The 18,519-nt window shown below is 42.3% G+C and overlaps 1 protein-coding gene across 1 annotated transcript in view; it reads left to right on the top strand.

Moving 5' to 3' along the window:
• Window positions 1–18,098, top strand: part of CCBE1 (collagen and calcium binding EGF domains 1) — a 175,727-nt gene extending 157,629 nt beyond the window's left edge. Inside the window, exons 6-11 of the mRNA XM_063128796.1 lie at window positions 2,187–2,293; window positions 8,965–9,085; window positions 11,586–11,725; window positions 11,814–11,849; window positions 14,017–14,052; window positions 17,685–18,098. Coding sequence (XP_062984866.1) covers window positions 2,187–2,293; window positions 8,965–9,085; window positions 11,586–11,725; window positions 11,814–11,849; window positions 14,017–14,052; window positions 17,685–17,918 — 674 coding nt within the window. The 3' untranslated portion in view covers window positions 17,919–18,098. The remainder of the gene's footprint in view (window positions 1–2,186; window positions 2,294–8,964; window positions 9,086–11,585; window positions 11,726–11,813; window positions 11,850–14,016; window positions 14,053–17,684) is intronic.
• The last annotated feature ends 421 nt before the right edge of the window (window positions 18,099–18,519 follow it).

Here is an 18,519-nt window from a genome sequence, read left to right on the forward strand (position 1 = left end):
CATGTTTATTCTGCAGCGCCAAAGAAATGGAGGCTGTCTGCCTCCCTTGGCTTTCAGAAAATGAATTTGATCTGCAGGTTTGACCATTTCGGGGTGGGGGGCACCGAACAATGGAGCATCTTTTGCAGAAGGATTATCTTGCATATTTCAGAGACGATGCAACACAGGCGCACAGTCAAATGAAGATTACTTGCAGATAATACAAGACAGATGATAAACTAAACAACCCCCCATAAAAAGAATGCATTGCAAACACCTTCAAGCTGCAACACCCAACAAAAGTGATACAAGACATTCAAGCAGGAGGTTCAGAAGATGTGCAGCCCCACCCAGCGGTATTATCTTAGTAGTATCATTTGCAGGGCTCCTTAGCTTAATGGGTAAAAAGGAGCTGGATTTAGACAAGGGCCAGGCTCATGCACACAAAGGGATTTGACTGCCTCCAGCCTGCTGCACAAGGAAGAATATTTCAACTGATCTGTGACATCCGCTTGATAATGTTGAAGTGGCCAAATAATTGTTCCAGCTGTCACAATAGAGACACGTAATGAGGCCCAGCACCACTGTTAATTTATATTTATTTATTAAACTTATATACCGCCCCATAGCTGAAGCTCTCTGGGCGGTTTACAAAAGTTAAAAACAGTGAACAGGTGGCAGATAACTCAGGGGTGTGTTTGTCTTCTGAACTTCTACAGAATTATGTGCAGAATTAAACACTCCGAGAACCTCAGCCTTCATTTCTGTTCAAGTTTCTAGTGCTCATCATTGTGGAGAAAAGCTTAGGATCATGTCAGCCGTGCTGGTCAGAAGCCAGATTTCCAGCCTTCCTCTCTGTCTTGAAAACTATTCGGGGAGGGGAGCTGAGGCTGCTGTCCTCTGCACACTTTACTGGAGAGTAAGTCCCAATGAACTCTGTGCATCAGATCAGAGTTGCATCATCTGGACTGAAACCAATTTACAGTGCAATCCTTTATATGTCAACTCAGAAGTAAATCCCGTTGGATTAGGATTACAGCCTACCTGGGCTAATTATATCCTGTATTAAGCATATTATAACAGGATGTGTTTGTATTATTTTCTGCCATTACGCAGTTAATAATAATAATAATAATTTCTTTCTTACTCGCCTCTCCATTTTGATCGAGGCGGGGAACAACAGTACATTTAAAATACATAAACTGAATTAAAACCTAATATACATTGCACTGTACAAGCAAAGAACCTGTGATTGGAGCCACAGAACCACAGCTTTCATATTTCAAAAAAGCAAGTTTCTGCTCCTTAATGTTATAGAGACGGGCATGAACATGTATGAACAGCTTTGAGTTGGGGGAGAGATTGGAGGTGGAGCAGGATTTCAGGTGGCATGATCCTTTTGACTCCCGTGACTTGTGAAACAGATTTTTAAAAAAAACATGTGCTAAAAGAACATAGGTTATACAGGGCAGGCATTAATTTGGGTCAATATCTTGATTTTTAGTGCAGACAATACAGAATAAATGTAAAGACCTAGAGTTCCTTTTTGTGTGTGACTGTAGCTCTAAATCTTTACCCCGGCTCTCTGCTCTTATGAGTCCCTTTGCACAGCAAATATAATCATGGATGATAAAGACCGTTTTGTGCAGAGTGCAAGCCAAACGTCTCATTGCACGGGATATTGGCACAATTTACAGTGTATGAAAATTGGCCCTTGAAGGAGGATTATAAATCACTGTGGATCCATACAGTTCCTCCACCGTAAAGACTCAGATAAAAGTAGAGAGGTAAACACTTTTTTTCCTCTCCTGAGATATAAAAGGAGTTTTGACAAAAGGCATTAAGACCTGCTAACTGGAAACAGCTGCTCCTAAGCCTGTTTGTAGTGAGCTTAGTGTGGATTCATCCAGCCTTTCATGGTGATTCACCACAAGAAAAGGTTGTTAATACCGAGGGCACCTCTTCCTCTCACGGAACAGCCAGGGAGGAAAACTACAAAGGCTTGTCCCCTTACAGCTTTTTTTTAGCATTTCTTTTTCCCTGCTCTGTTTTTGTCCCTCATTTTTTTAATTTTTGTGAACCGCCCAGTGAGCTTCGGCTATTGGGCGGTATAAAAATGTAATAAATAAATAAATAAAAAATAAAATGTATTGGAATATTTCTCTCTCTCTCTCTTTCTCTCTCTCTCTCTCTCTCTCTCTCTTTAGCAGGGTTTTCTGAGAAGACTGATAATGTGGTGAAACCGGGGGCATGCTGTGCCTCTTGCAAAGAGTTCTATCAAATCAAACAGACGGTGTTGCAGCTGAAACAAAAGGTACGAGAGGTCTGTTTTTAAATAAAGAAAGATCATGGATTTTTACAACAAAGCTAAACTAAGGTTAGCTTTGTTGGTGTGTGTGTGTGTGTGTGTGTGTGTATATATATATATATATATATATATATATATATATATATATATATATTAAAATCACTCCACTGGCTGCCAATTAGTTTCCGGGCGAAGTATAAAGTGTTGGTTATCACCTTTAAAGCCCTACATGGTTTGGGTCCTGGGCAGGATCTACACTATTCATTACACCGTTGTTTAAGTGCATTGTTGCATCCTCCCTTGCTACGTTACAAAATGCAACTTGAGCCCAGTCAATCGAAATACCTTTTCTTCTATCGTTTTACCCGGGCACACTCTTCTTTAGAACGTTCTTCATTATGTTCATACCGTCTCTGAAGTAAACCTCCTTCTTCCGGTGACTCTGAGCTAGACCTGCCGGGATAAGCCGACAGGGAGGCGGGGCGACGCGTAGGGACGAGGGAAGCCCTGCAGCGTCTTAAAGGAGCCACGTGCGCCCCGAAAGATAAGCGGTTTTTTTAAAAAAATTAAGCCTCTGTCCCCTCTTTCCCCGCCCTCCCTCCCCCTCCCCATCCCCCTCGTCGCATTGTGCCAGCTCTCCCTCCCCTAGAAAAGCCCTCACTTGTCCTAATCAGGAAGCAAAGACCATGGTCACGAGACATGACTTTGAAAGACGGCATTGAATACAACGAAAGGTTGGGGCACATTGTTAGTTTTAAAACGATTTTAACAGAAAGTGGAACGGTTTTAAAAGTCAGAAGAAACGTAACAACAACAGCATCACGTGACTGCTGACGTCATCGCTGCCAACTTGTTACGTTTCATCTGGACAAGTGTAGACGGGCTCCAGGCTACCTGCAGGATCACCTTCTCTCGTACAATTCACCCCACACACTCAGGTCCTCTGGGAAGAATCTACTTCAGCTAGCAAAAACTAGATTAACAACTGTTACCCAGAGGACCTTCTCTTCTGCTGCTCCCAGACTGTGGAATGGCCTGCCGGGACAGATCCTCCAGCTTAATAGTCTTTCTGAATTTAAAAGAGCTATAAAGGTGGATCTCTTCCGGCAGGCCTACCTAGTCGAATTTTAAAATGTCTTAAAAGATTTTAGTAATGTATTGGTTTTATGTTTTTAATCAGTTTTATGTGTTTTATATTTTTGCATTCAATGTTGTTCCCCACCTCGATCCAGAGGGAGGGGCGGGTAAGAAATTATTATTATTATATTTAGAGCAGGGCAACAATTGCTCCTGAATTTGCAATGGCGGAAGCAACTGGTTTGCCACCGAAATTCAGCAGTGCAGCAGGAGCTAAATAGGTGATTTTTAATTTTTTAATTTTTGCTGATGTTGCACTGCCAACTTTTAGCAGCAGGGTAGCAGCCCCTTCTGTGGCAGCAGGAAGTGAAATTGGCCATCGGAGCCCTAGAAATTGCCCACCCCTAATTTAGAGTAAGAGCAGTTCAGCAGTGGAATTAATTGCCATGGGACATTGTGGAATCTCTTTCCTTGGGGCCTTAAAAATCAAGAACACAGGATTGTTTGGGAATGCTTTTATATAGGATAATTCATATAGTGCCTTTCAGAAGACACCTTAAACCCTGTTGGTTAAGGCTTTTGGTTATTTATTTATTTATTGCATTTTTATACTGCCCAATAGCTGAAGCTCTCTGGGCGGTTCACAAAAATTAAAGTTAAGCAGCAGGATTTAAGATGTCTTGTGTGATGCATTTTGCTAAACCCTGCTCACACACTAACCACAGCCGGATCGTCTGCAGCAGGGTTAGCGGCCCTAACTGTGACTTAAAGTGTTGTGTGGGACAGCACGGCTTCTGGTTAGTGCTAACCTCAGAGAACCATAGTTTCGCTAAACACAGAGCCTGAAGTATCGTCTGAACATCCCCATAGGTAATCTGACTTATGGCAGAAGGTAGGCTTGTGGAGCTTCTTGGGGTTCCTCCAGTGGGCAGGGCTTGGCCTCCAAGTCCTGCCCACTGGAGGGAATCCCTGCTGTCATCTCCTATCTCAGATTATCACCGCCATTATCTCTGCTGCTCCCCCTCCCCAATTCTCCAAGGGGAGTCCCTGGATGCTGTGTCTCCTTGATAACGAGCAGTTCTATCATTCCTTTATGGACAAAGGCTCCTTTTATGGCAGTATGGCACAAGAAAAAAAATTGACAGCTGGTTTTATTTATTTATTTATTTAAAATATTTATATCCTGCCCTATATCGCTAAGATCTCAGGGTGGCGTACAGATAAAAACACACAGTATAAAACAAGAAATATACACAATTAAAAACAAATTAATTTTATCCCAGCACAAAGTAGTGTTCGTTTTTCTTTTCTTTTTTAATTGCAAATCATCCATGGAAGAAATCCATGTGGAAACAGGTTTTTGAAGGATCTAATGTATGTTCGCGTGGTTTGTTTGGAAAAACCAACGATGTGTCATGGCTCTCAATATTTAATTAGATGAAAGGACAGAAGGTGTCATGTGAATCCATTTCCAGGGTTTTCTTGCTTAGGAAAAGGCCTTCTAATTTGCTTTATTCTGCAGAACCTCCGAAACAAGAGTCCATGAGGGATTCTTGGGCCTAATCTACACCAAGCAGGATATTGCACTATGAAAGTGGTATATAAGAGCTTCGGCTATTGGGCGGTATAAAAATGTAATAAATAAATAAATAAATATAAAAGGCAGGAGCCACACTACTACTTTATAGCGGTATCGAAGTGCACTGACAACTGTTGGGGCCCGTTGACACATACCATACCCTGCTTTCATACTGCTTTCGTAATGCTATATCCTGCTTGGTGTAGTTTAGGCCTTGGTATTCGTCTCAGGAAAGAGAAAATCACACAGGGCAATATTATCATGAATCTAAGAGCATGATGTAAGATCGAGTTGAAAGTTTCATTTTTCAAATGGTGGGCTTGCAATCATGGAGGGTGCAAGAAGAAGAAACTGAAATTGAGGGTGATTTGAGGGACTTACCAGGCATTAGTAGATTTTTTCCCCCTTTGGGAGGGATGTGCCTCCATCACAGAGATAGCAGTGCAGTTCTTCCTGCCAGCAACCATTATGTTTCACCAGAAGTCCCCAGATGTTGCATTGTTCCAGGGCATTTGGGGGGAAATATAAGAACATAAGAAGAGCCACACAGAATCAGAGCAAGGATCCGTCTCATCCAGCATTCTGTTCACACAGTCACCAACCAGCTGACTGTGGAAAGCCCACAAGTAGGATATGAGTGCAATAGCACCCTCCCACCCATGTTCTCCAGCAACTGGAGTATGTAGGCATACTGCCTCTGATATTGGAGGTAGTATACAGTCATTATGACTAGTTGTCATTGGTAGCCTAATCTTCTGTGAATTTGACATGCCTCCATATGACAGCCCTTCAAACAGCCATTATTCCCCAGAATACACTACAACAACATTGCAGTGCTGTACCTCGGGTAATATAGGAAATAAAATGACAGATGGCAGCCACCAAGAGGAACTGTGTAGCTAGTGGGCGTAAGCACAAATCAGTTGGTGGAATACATTTGCAGGGTTTTCTTGGTTGAAATGAATTTTGCTTGGCTCTAGTCTGGCAACATGATTATTCTGGATGTGGCTAAGGGGTCCTTGGAAGGTCACTAGTAGTTCCTTAGAAGTTAGAAGATCAGCAATGATGGGCAGGTTTCTCTGCCCACCAGGTTGTCTGCCATCACCAATCTCCCCCTGCGATATGCAGCCATGGTAGAGTGCAGGGTATGTACTCTACGTCGCACTCTTAGCTCTCATGGGATGACAGTAAAGGCCAATAGGCCTGGGGAGTCCTCTGTGTGAGCCCTAAAATGTGCCCCAGGATTCTCTGCAACACTCAGGGGTTCTGTGGCGAACGTGCTGGAAAGGGTTCCCTGGAGACAGAAAATTGGAAAAATCACTGGTTTCTTCCTTCTTCCACCCCATCCCCTTGACGGAATTTCAAAACTAGTCAGAGGGAGCCCGTTGCCAAAAGAAATAAATAACAGGCAATCTAGGCATGCAAGTAATCCCATGTGTGGAAACGTTCTCTGTGCACATGTGCTTATTCGGATGCATGTAAGTATGTGTTTAATTAGAAGTAAGACTTAGGTTGGACCCAGGCAATCCATCTCCAAGCCAATTCAACAACAGTTTCTGCACAGAACCTCTTCAGATTTACAACATGAAACGCAGGCACCAGCAAGAGATAGATGCCCTCTCCGTGACTTTTGTCCCTTTTGAAAGTATCCCGCTCAAGTATTTACATCCTTACGGGGGAAGGGTTCGTGCATGAAGGAATACTGGAGTGAGATCATTGTCAACAGTGATTCCAAGGCTGAATGAAGAAGGTGGAATGGAATAAAAATTAGGTCAGTGCATGCTATTGTCTGGCTGAGATGATAATACTCAACATCAAAAGCTCAGGGCTTGGCTCCAAAGTCCACAAGAGGCAGATGCTTCTTTGCAGGAGATAGTGAAGGGTGAGCTCCCTGGAGTGAGTGGGTGGGCCAACACACATAGGGTAGGCTCCAGCGACAGGTTGACTCCACACGTTGACATCTGTTGTTGCCCCTTCGTGGCCTTTATTACTGTCACCTGTGCTGTTCATCAGAGACAAATCAATGAGTTGGCTATTGCATACCTATACGCTCAGCAGGGGGAGAGGAAGTGCTCTCCCTCTCTTAAGTATTCCAACCCCTTAGAAGTGAAACCACCACAGCACGTGCTTTGAACGCAGAAGATCCCAGGTCCAATCTCTGGCATCTCCATTTAAGCCATCGGTAATAACATGGTTGGATTGGAATCTTCTGGAGGCCTTGGAGAGTTGCTGGCAGTCAGAGTGGACAGTAGGTAGCTAGATAAACTATTGGCCTGTGTACATGACAACCTCATGTGTTTGCCTTTTCCCTTCATGCAAAATATTAATGCAATGTTGTGGTGTATCTCACTTTCCCTTTTGTACTTGGGTCCCTAAATGAGTCTAAAACCCATCCATATGTTTCCCTACACATCCTACACAGGATGTCCAGAGCTTTCCTCTCATTGGGAATAGCAGGCATGGAGGGACCCGATTCTGATTGGGACCATGATGGAGGGCAAAGGGTTAAAGCCCCCTTCCTCCCATGCCACATTTCCAGTCCAGTCCAGGCCTCTCCTACAGCAGCTATTTGTAGAAGAGGGCAACCAGGATGATCAGAGGTCTAGAAACAAAGCCCTATGAAGAGAGACTGAAAGAACTGGGCATGTTTAGCCTGGAGAAGAGAAGATTGAGGGGAGACATGATAGCACTCTTCAAATACTTAAAAGGTTGTCACACAGAGGAGGGCCAGGATCTCTTCTCGATTCTCCCAGAGTGCAGGACACGGAATAACGGGCTCAAGTTAAAGGAAGCCAGATTCCGGCTGGACATCAGGAAAAACTTCCTGACTGTTAGAGCAGTGCGACAGTGGAATCAGCTACCTAGGGAGGTTGTGGGCTCTCCCACACTAGAGGCATTCAAGAGGCAGCTGGACAACCATCTGTCAGGGATGCTTTAGGGTGGATTCCTGCATTGAGCAGGGGGTTGGACTCAATGGCCTTGTAGGCCCCTTCCAACTCTGCTATTCTATGATTCTATGATTCTAAGAAAAATGAGCGTCAGAATGCCAAACTGCAGCCTAATCTTCGCCAAGCAGGATATTGCACTATGAAAGTGGTATATAAAAGGTAGGAGCCACACTACTGCTTTATAGCGGTATTGAAGTGCCCTGACAACTGTTGGGGCCCATTGTCACGTACCATATACCGCTTTCATACCACTATATCCTACTTGGTGTGGCTCCTGCCTTTTATATACCGCTTTCATAGTACAATATCATGCTTGGTGTAGATTAGGCCTACGTGACAAAGGTCACAACCAGTTTGGCCCTGTGACTCAGCTGGACTGTGAATCCAGAGCGAAGCCCATAACCTATGAAGGTTAGGGGTCAATTCTCACTAAAAAAGTTTTTTGAGCTTCTGTATGTATAACTGGGAACAAAATGCTTATGCCTCTCATCAAGTGTCAAGAGTGCACATGTGTAGAATTACACATTTACCTCCTCCCCCCTCCCTCCCTCCTGAACTCCTGTTCCTTGTGTGTCATGTCTTTATTAGACTGTAAGCCTGAGGGCAGGGACTGTCTTTTTTGCTAAGTGTAAGCCGCTCTGAGAGCCTTTTTTGGCTGAGGAGCGGGGTATAAATATGATAAATAAATAAACAATAGAATTATGTGTCTCTTTAAAAAATAAGCAATTAATTCCAGATTGTCGCTGGTTGTTTATTTGTTAATATTTGTATGTTCACTTCCTGAAAATCCTCCAAGGGGGGAGGATATTCCATTTTATCCTCGTAATAGGTAGGTTAGGCTGAGGGAGAATGAGTAAGGTGCCCATGGAACATCCAGCGTGTTACCCACTCTCTATCCTACCACCCTGGCTCCTTTAGGTTACAGAGCTATTGACTTGGTAGCTGAGTCATGAACTGAGGGTAATGCACTTAAAGAGTTCCATGCTGATTCGTGGAGTCAAATACAACAGCTCGACTAGATATCATTGAACCTGCTGAACAGGTGTTGGCTGATAGCACTTTATTTATTGCAGGTGTCTTTGTTACCAAATAATGCTGCTGACGTTAGCAAACCAATCACGGGGGAAAAAGTCCTAGCATCCAATTCCTATATACCAGGTCCTCCTGGACAACCAGGTGATCGGGGTCCTCCAGGTAAGGCAGTAAAGTAGTGGACCATTCCTACTTTTAAATGATTTCATTTTAAGTTTTATATATTTATCACATTTGGATCCCACCCTTCTCACCAGGAGCACAGATGAAGAGCAGCAAAGCATCTCCCTTAATACACAATTAGGGCTTGCCTTGTTCCATCTGGTTTTTCCCATACCATGAGCTGTCCAAGGTGCTGGGTGCTGTAAGCTTAATTTCTTCACTTCTCCTAACTGAAAATCATCCATTCCCAAGCTACATAATTAACTGGGAATTTTTCTTGAAAATCTCAACCTGAAAGACTGCAATTTGTGTTCTTTATAGGCATTCATTCAGGAGAAACAGAGGTTTATGATATTACTGTTTAACCATATAGTATTGTGTAGTATAATGTTAATGTTCCTATTAAAGTATAAATCATATTGTTGATTTCATCTCATTTTGGCTAAGATACAAGGCAGATATTGCAAACTTCGGGGCAGAGTCTCCACTGCAACTGGCTCCTTGTACTAAACATTCACTATATAGTGGATTTATCTGTGCTATCCAAAGCAATTTATACTCGGTTTTGAACTACATATATAGGGTCACCATATGAAAAGGAGGACAGAGCTTCTGTATCTTTAACAGTTGGCTAGAAAAGGGAATTTCAGCAGATGTTATTTGTATATATGGAGAACCTGGTGAAATTCACTCTTTTCACAACAGTTAAAGCTGCAGGAGCTATACTAGAGTGACCAGATTTAAAAGAGGGCAGGGCACCTGCAGCTTTAACTGTTGTGATGAAGAGGAAATTTCACCAGGTTCCCCTTATATACAAATGACACCTGCTGAAATTCCCTTTTCTATGCAACTGTTAAAGATACAGGAGCCCTGTCCTCCTTTCCATATGGTCACCCTATACATATATATGTTCTGATCCAGCAAGGGAGATACTAGCATGGAAGGACTTTTCACCCACAAAGTCATTTACTGTACTGGGAACCATATGCACAGGTTGAATGCAAAACTCTTACCCAAATAGCTCCTCTGTTCCTAAACCTGAGTGGGCTTTTTTTTTTCTCAGCCAAGCTGGCCTTCCATTTCTACTTATAAAGTTTGACTGTTGTGAACATTCTGTAGCTGATGTCCAACAGCTTCCTTTAGCAGATAAATTTGTGAAGCCACTTTTTTTGGGGGGGTACTTTTGGGGGGTTGGTACTTCTTCCTGTGCTTCCAATTCATCATTAAATTGTGCAACCAGCATTGTGGGACAGATCGAAGAGGAAGGAGTCCTACATAAATAGAATGACTGGTGATGCTAAATCGGCCATTTGGGGCTGTGGCACTCTGACTACGGGAGGCTCACCTGGTGGGAACATTGCTTTATTACGGGCATCAAACAAAAAACTTTTTTAAAAAAGTACTTCTGATGTATTGTTGACCGCTTGTTTATCTGCTGGCTCACCTTTTATCTTTGGTTTTATGTATCTCAGTTTCTTCTTCGTGGTCTCTGTGCATCACACTTCATGGGGCTCTGTGCCTTGGCTTTGGAAGTTTCCGGACTAGGCTCCATGTAGGCGCAGAGCCCCATAAAGTGTGAATGCACAGATGACCACTCGAAGAACCACGGTTACAGGTAAGCAACCTGTCATTTTTGTCTGTGTTTTCACCTTATAAACTGTCTTGGAATCAATTTTGATAAAAGGACAGTATAAAAATGTATCCATTGTTTATATATTAACATTGCTGCCTGATCTGCTAAAAAGTCACCAAGGTGATACACAACAATGTAAAATAATTAACTTAACAAAAACAGCAAAACTACATGTTTTAAAAGGCTAAATGGAAAAGATCCACCTTCACACCCTGTGTAAAGGCCAAGGGAGGGGGGACCAATTTTAGTACTTGAGGAAATGTATTCCAGAGTACTAGGGCAACAGAGGAGAAAGTCCTTTCACGTGTGCCCTAGAAAACAGACCTCTCTGGGTAATGGCGCTTTCCAAAGGGCCTCTCCAGCAGGTTTTAACATCTGGGCAGGATCAAGGCAAGACAGGCTGCCCCTTAGATAGCCAGAACTGAAGCCATTTAGGGCTTTAAAGTTTAAATCCAACACCTTGAATTGCACCCAGAAAGCAATTCACAACTAGTGCAGGTCTTTCAATACAGGTCCAATATAAAGTAATTAATTAAAATAAAATAATTGCTTGCATTAGATATGTACATCTGTGTATATCTGTATGTTGTGTACTGCTGATGAGAAGCCTGCTTCATGTTCCAAGTAGTGCTAGTAATAGTCCATATTCAACTGGCCAAGTGTGAGAGCGTCACTGTCCCAACAACAGAGGTTGAAGCAAGTCACCAGCTAATATAGGGGCTCTACATCTTCCCCCATAGCAGGAACGGTGCTCATATTGGGTTGCATATATTAGGTCAGTCCCATTCACCAGCCACAGACAGCCTTTCATGCAAAATCGTCTGAGGAACCCACTCTTGGCCTTAACTGTCTGTATTTTGCCTACAGGTGCCGCGGGTCCAAAAGGGAGTCCTGGGTTTCCTGGATCACCAGGTCCTCCGGGTTTGCCTGGCCCTAGAGGAGCAATGGGGCCTATGGGTCCATCTCCAGACTTGTCCCATATTAAGCAGGGCAGGAGAGGCGCTGTGGTCAGTATTCTGTCTCTGTACCATAAATGCACGTCGTCTGTTGGTCACACCATTGCTTATTTTTGAGTTTTGCGGTTTTGTCTTACAGGGTCCTCCGGGGGCACCGGGAAGAGATGGATCAAAGGTGAGCATGTAAATCTCCACCCCCACCCCCACCCCCATAGCAAGTAGCTTTCTGTTTCTTTTGCAATGTCGCTCCCGCTCCTGTCTAGTTGGGAAGGTGAAAGATGGTGGGGTGGGTGGGGTGCAAATGGAAGGTGAAGAAATCAAGGGCCAAGCTGGTCCATCACAAGGAAGAGCCAACAGAGCCCCCCTTGTTGCTAAAACCATAGAAGCCTTTATGCTAGATGAGGCGTGCCCCGTGACTTCCCCTGTTGCTTTTAGAAGGCTGAAATGTCCCAGTTGTTCCCTCCTTTAACCAGAGCTGGTGGTGATGTAGTGGCTGAATTTTCACCTGATATCCCTGAGGTCTCATGCTTAGACCCCACTGAAGACCCAAATCCTGATATAATATTGGAGCTACATTGCCATCCCTATTAAGTATAGAGCGCTGTTTATGCTTTAGTGCAGGCTTGTGCCATGTCTCCTTTAAAATGGTCTGGGGACGAAGATTCCACACTGGGTAATCTGTTATGTGTTGTCCATCTGTTCATATTACTTGGAAATATTTTCAGTCTAAATCTATCATGCTCAGACTCAAATCCATTGTTCATTTCTCAGGTGACTGCTTTGATCTCATCTATTCCCAGTCCTGATGCATTTAGTTTATTCCCCCAGAGTTTCTCCCTGCTAAATCAACATATAATTATTTCTTTAGATAAATGGACTAGTCTTATTGTTCATTGGGATAACAAGTGTGCACATATTGGGTTGGACAGAATTTTGTTTTTGAAATAATAAGATACCGTTTATTGTTTATATTGCCTTTGATCCATTGTTTATTACCTACTGTATATTCTTCGTCATTTCTCTTAAGAGTTTCTCCCTGCTCTTGAATAACCTTCAAAGGCTGCAGCAATTTCTTGATTTAAATACTTGCAGAAAATTGACGTTATGGTTGGAAATATGTGTAACAAATTTTGATGTGTAACGAATCATAAGTGAAATTAATACTGCTCACTTAGTAGCATGGAAGTCCTATTGCACTCAGTAGGGCCAGATCTACACTACTGCTTTATAGCAGTATTGAAGAGCACTGATAACTGTTGGGGTACAATCCACATTCCGCATACTGCTTTCATAGTGTTTTATCCTGCTTTTTATTCCACATTCATAATAATAATAATAATAATAATAATAATAATAATAATAATAATTCTTACCCGCCTCTCCATTTTGATCAAGGTGGGGAACAACAGTAAATATAAATTACATAAAACTGAATTAAAACATAATATACATTGTTAAAACTTCCTAAAAACATTCTAAAAATACCCTAAAATTCCACTTGATAGGCCTGCTAGAAGAGATAAGTCTTGATAGCTTTCTTGAATGCTAATAGACTGTCATTCCACAGTCTGGGAGCAGCAGAAGAGAAGATCTTCTGGGTAATACCTGTCAGCCTAACTTTGACTGACTGAAGTAGATTCTTCCCAGAGGACCCAAGTATGTGGGGTGGGTTGTACTGGAGAAGGCAATCCCACAGGTAGCCTGGACCCAAGCCATGTAGGGCTTTAAAGGTGATAACCAACACTTTATACTTCGCCCGGAAACTAATTGGCAGCCAGTGAAGAGATTTTAAAACTGGTGTAATGTGGTCACCCCTAGATGTACCAGTGAACAGCCTGGCTGCCATATTTTGAACTAGTTGAAATTTCCGGACTAAGCACAGAGGTAGCCCTATGTAGAGCACATTGCAGAAGTCGAGCCATAATGATTTGACACAAGGTGTAGATCTGGCCTTGGTCTTGCTTCTCAGGAAACCCATTTAGGATTTTCTGCAAATGTTGTTTTTGATAGGTAATCCAAAACAGCAACTCTTCTACAAACAACTTGACTGTGTAATCTGGGTCCAATTAAAACTAATGAATATTAAATCTGCAGTCCCATGTGTGTATATATATAACTGGGCGACTGTTCTATTGAACTCAGCTAGGCTTACATCTAGGTAAAGAAGCATAGGATTGCACAGTAAGTGACTTTGAATGGTGGAAAGAGAAGAGGTTCTTACAGATCTGAAGAGACTTTTGGTTTTGATGCCTGGGGAAGCAAAAGTCTCAACGTGGAATTGGGCTACAAGTTACGGGTCATTTTTAATAAAAGCAAATTAACCAAAGTGTTGTTTGTTACAGGGGGAAAGAGGCGCACCAGGAGAAAAAGGACCACCTGTAAGTATTATATCTCCTGACATGAACCTACATTATTATTATTATTATTATTATTATTATTATTATTATTATTATTTATATAGCACCATCAATGTACATGGTGCTGTACAGAGTAAAACAGTAAATAGCAAGACCCTGCCGCATAGGCTTACATTCTAATAAAATCATAATAAAACAATAAGGAGGGGAAGAGAATGCAAACAGGCACAGGGTAGGGTAAACAGGCACTGGGTAGGGTAAAACTAACAGTATAAAGTCAGAACAAAACATAGTGTACATGTACACTATGTTCACTATCGAAGGGCCTCCTCCTCCGGTGCCTTCTCCAAGGGAAGCTCGGAAGGCAGCAGTAAGGCAGAGAACCTGCTCAGTGGTCCTCCCTTCCCCTGGGTTATGGAATGATCTCCCCAATGAGGCCCACCTGGTGCCAACTTTGTTAACTTTTTGTTGCCAATTCAAGACCTTTCTCTTTTCCCAGGTATTTGGCAGCATATAACTTTTAATCGTGATTTGTCTCATGGCTGATGGCTTAACCTTGTCTTTAGATATGTTTCCTCTGTTTGTACTGTCTGTTTACATGGTTTTATGTAAATGGTTTTTTAAACTTTGTATAAAGTTTTATCTTTAATGGGTTTTACTCTTTGTAAACTGCCCAGAGAGTTTTGGCTATGGAGTGGGATAGAGATGTTAATAATAATAATGATAATGATAATCCAATTCCAACACATATTTCATCTGTCAAACATGGGACAGTACCTGTCATAACCAAATAGTTTATGCCAGGGGTGCATAACCGTTCTACTCCTGAGGGTCACAGGATGCTGTGTCAGGACACCTGCATGCACCCTCACATACACACACACATAGACACACCTGCATACACATCCCAGCAATTCTGGGTTCATCTACACCAAGCAGGATATTCCAGTATGAAAGTGGTATATAAAAGGCAGGAGCCACACTACTGCTTTATAGTGGTACTGAAGTGCACTGACAACGGCTGGGGCCCGTGTAAACCGCCCAGAGAGCTTCAGCTATGGGGCGGTATATAAATTTAATAAATAATTAAATAAATAAATGACACATCTACACCAAGCAGGATATTGCACTATGAAAGTGGTATGAAAGCGGTATATGGTATGTGTCAATGGGCCCCAACAGTTGTCAGTGCACTTCGATACTGCTATGAAGCAGTAGCGTGGCTCCTGTCTTTTATATACCGCTTTCATACCACTTTCATAGTGCAAGATCCTGCTTGGTGTAGACGAGCCCTCTTGTTACAGCTCACTCTTCCCTCGCTGATAGCAGCAGGAAGGAGCCTTCCCAGTCTTTGGGGATTGCTGGGGGAGGAGTGGAAAGCCAGGAGAGGCATTTGTGCCCCAGAGGCTGTGGGTTGTGCACCCCTGGTTTAGAGGAAGTAGCAGGGGAATTGTGTTCATCATCAAGCCATGACAAAATTAGCTGCAGTTTTATTCCTGTATAATTAGGGCCAAAGTAAATGTTACCCTGAACATGTGGCTGCTGCCCAGAATGGCAGCCATGCACTGAGGTGTTTCCTTCCCCTTTGTAACATCTAACAGAACTTTTCCATATCTTGAGGTCATGATGTTCTGTGGTCCCCAGCCCATATTTCACATCATTATCTGGTTGATGGAGAGATGCAGAACATTGTGGTGTCAGGACATAGGTAGATTATATAGACATTACAGAGGTGGGAAAGCACTAGTTTCACAGTTGCAGTTTTCATCAGTGGTCATGCATTCAGGATAACATCTATTTTTGTATACTTCCCCCAACTTAATGAGGCCAAAACAGGCCTCAGTACCAATTAACCTCTACAGCTGAATAGTGAAAGATGATACAAATCTATGATAAAGGCAACATGCTTTCATACCAATTTTCCTTAGGCCTGTGGGCTGGTCCGCTTGTTCCAAGTGTGCAAGGGTTTGCGGGTACAGTCGTCATCTCTGCATTTGCATTCTTGTGATGCATTCCTGTTGAGTTATGGCTTTAGAAGCTGTTTAGTTATTGCACAGACTGGGTTTCTGGCACATAAACTTTTGTGTTAAGTCTCTGTCTGGGCCCTACAGAGACTAGCAGAGATTACAGTGGTTCTCAGCCAAGTCAGCAAAGACGTGAATTAAGACAGAGATTTATGTAGGTTAAAACAAACCTTTTTACTGGCAAATAAATATATAATTTAGTTATGGCAGTACAGATACAAATACTTACAAACGGTCAGTCAATACAGCTCACATGAGGGACATGGAAGTTATACATGCACTTGAAAATACATTTACTTTTATAGACAACCTGTACAATGATGCAACTCCTTGCAACCCTTAATTGAAGACAATCAGTTAGACAATTATTCAATTATGACACTCAATGTCCAGGCGTAGAGTTGACCTTTAAGTTTCTGCTGAGTCTTCTGTTCCTCCAGATCCTCAGCAATTAACAAATCAATGGAAAACATAACCAGGATCCATTCCAGGATCCAACAATGCAAACGTAGCATAACTCATATGTACATCTAATAATTTAGTTTGGGAATCCCTGCTGCATCTAGAAAACTCTGCAAAAGATAAAACGTGGATCAGTGTTACGATGTCTTGAGTTAAAGCTAACTGGGTAACTATTTTGTAGGTTACAGCCACTATTTATTTATTTATTTATTTATTTATTACATTTCTATACCGCCCAATAGCCAGAGCTCTCTGGGCGGTTCACAAAAATTAAAACCATTCATAATATAAAACAACAGTATAAAACCATAATATAAAATACAATAAAAAAGCTCAACCAGATAAAAACAGCAGCAATGCAAAATTACAAATTTAAAACACCATGTTAAAATGTATTTATAGATTGTTAAAATGTTGGGAGAATAAAAAGGTCTTCACCTGGCGTCTAAAAGCATATAATGTAGGTGCCAAGCGAACTAGCATTATGCAGAACTGATTCACGTGTTATTTTTTCTTCATCATCAGTATTAAATAGTCTGACATTAACAGCCTGTTGAACCAAACATGCACCATTCAAATCCACCCAATCAGCCATTTGCTTTGAGAGTGGGGCCTCTGATACCCATGCAGAGTTCCCCTGCCCTCAATAGCTCCCTCCATTTGTTTCAGTGGGAGATTCTCTTCTGCACATGCATCTCTGTGCTGCCGGCAAGCTCAGGAGCAAGATGTGTGCTTTAGGGCTGCTCTAAAGAACATGCGGAGGTTTGGGTTGAGGAAATGATTGAAGAGTTGTATCAATGTACGTGGGGCAGGGCTGAGGTGTCCATTTCAAATAAATGCATTCTGTACTTTTCTCTTTAAACAATTCTTTAAATTATTATGTGATAGATGGGGAAGAAGTGAACATCACAAAAATTATCCCCTTTTCATTTTTGTGGAATTTCAGGTATTTAACAATAGGGGGTGGTCGAATTTTACCCACTGAAACATGTTTCACTTGAAATTTGCATTTGGAGAAAATTGAGACCAGGATATTTTATTTCAGGTTTTCCCATTTCATTATCCTGCTCTGTGAACATAACCCAACCAAATGGCTGCTTTGATAATATAAGGCATTAGGAACATGAAGAACTAGTAACTTCATTGTCACACTTGTGATGTTTCTAGGGGCCACCAGGTTCTTTTGACTTCCTGTTGCTGATGATGGCAGACATCAGGAATGACATCGCTGAGCTGCAAGAGAGGGTGTTTGGGCACAGGACTCATTCCTCGGCAGAAGAGTTTCCATTACCTCAGGAATTTACGAACTATCAGGATCTGGTGGATCTGGGATCCGGAGAAGACTACAAACAAAGGACTACATCAACAGACTCCAGTTCACAGAGAGAAGGCAATCAGTAAAAAGAGCTTGTGCCTTGGAAAAGGTACAAAATGGTAGGGTAGTGATCCACAAGTCACTTAAACCAACATGCTTGCGCATATCCCAGCTTACCCCTGTGGAAATCAGTAGCAAATAGAACAATGTATTCATTTAAGTGCAATTGCCACATTCCCTTTCCTGAGTGTTACAAACAGGACAAAATTAAGAGTTGAACTAGATCAGCGGTTCTCAACCTGTGGGTCGGGACCCCTTTGGGGGTCGAACGACCCTTTCACAGGGGTCGCCTAAGACCATCGGAAAACACATATTTCCGATGGTCTTAGGAAACTGTATTGACTGAACTATGTCATGTATCATCTTTTGTATTATTAAAGCTATTGTTATGTATTATTTTCATTAGCAAACCATCCCATGACAATGGATGGTGTAGAGAAGAACGAAAATAATTTTATGGTTGGGGGTCACCACAACATGAGGAACTGTATTAAAGGGTCGCGGCATTAGGAAGGTTGAGAACCACTGTTCTTGAGGATCATCTGCTGCTGGAATGTATCAGTTCAGACTGCCAGGTCGGAGGATTGCGTATTTGAATGTTCTCCAGTAGAAAAGCAAACCTCCTCG

The sequence above is a fragment of the Elgaria multicarinata genome, chromosome 6 (genome assembly GCF_023053635.1).
Source record: "Elgaria multicarinata webbii isolate HBS135686 ecotype San Diego chromosome 6, rElgMul1.1.pri, whole genome shotgun sequence".
Taxonomy (NCBI): Eukaryota; Metazoa; Chordata; class Lepidosauria; order Squamata; family Anguidae; genus Elgaria; species Elgaria multicarinata.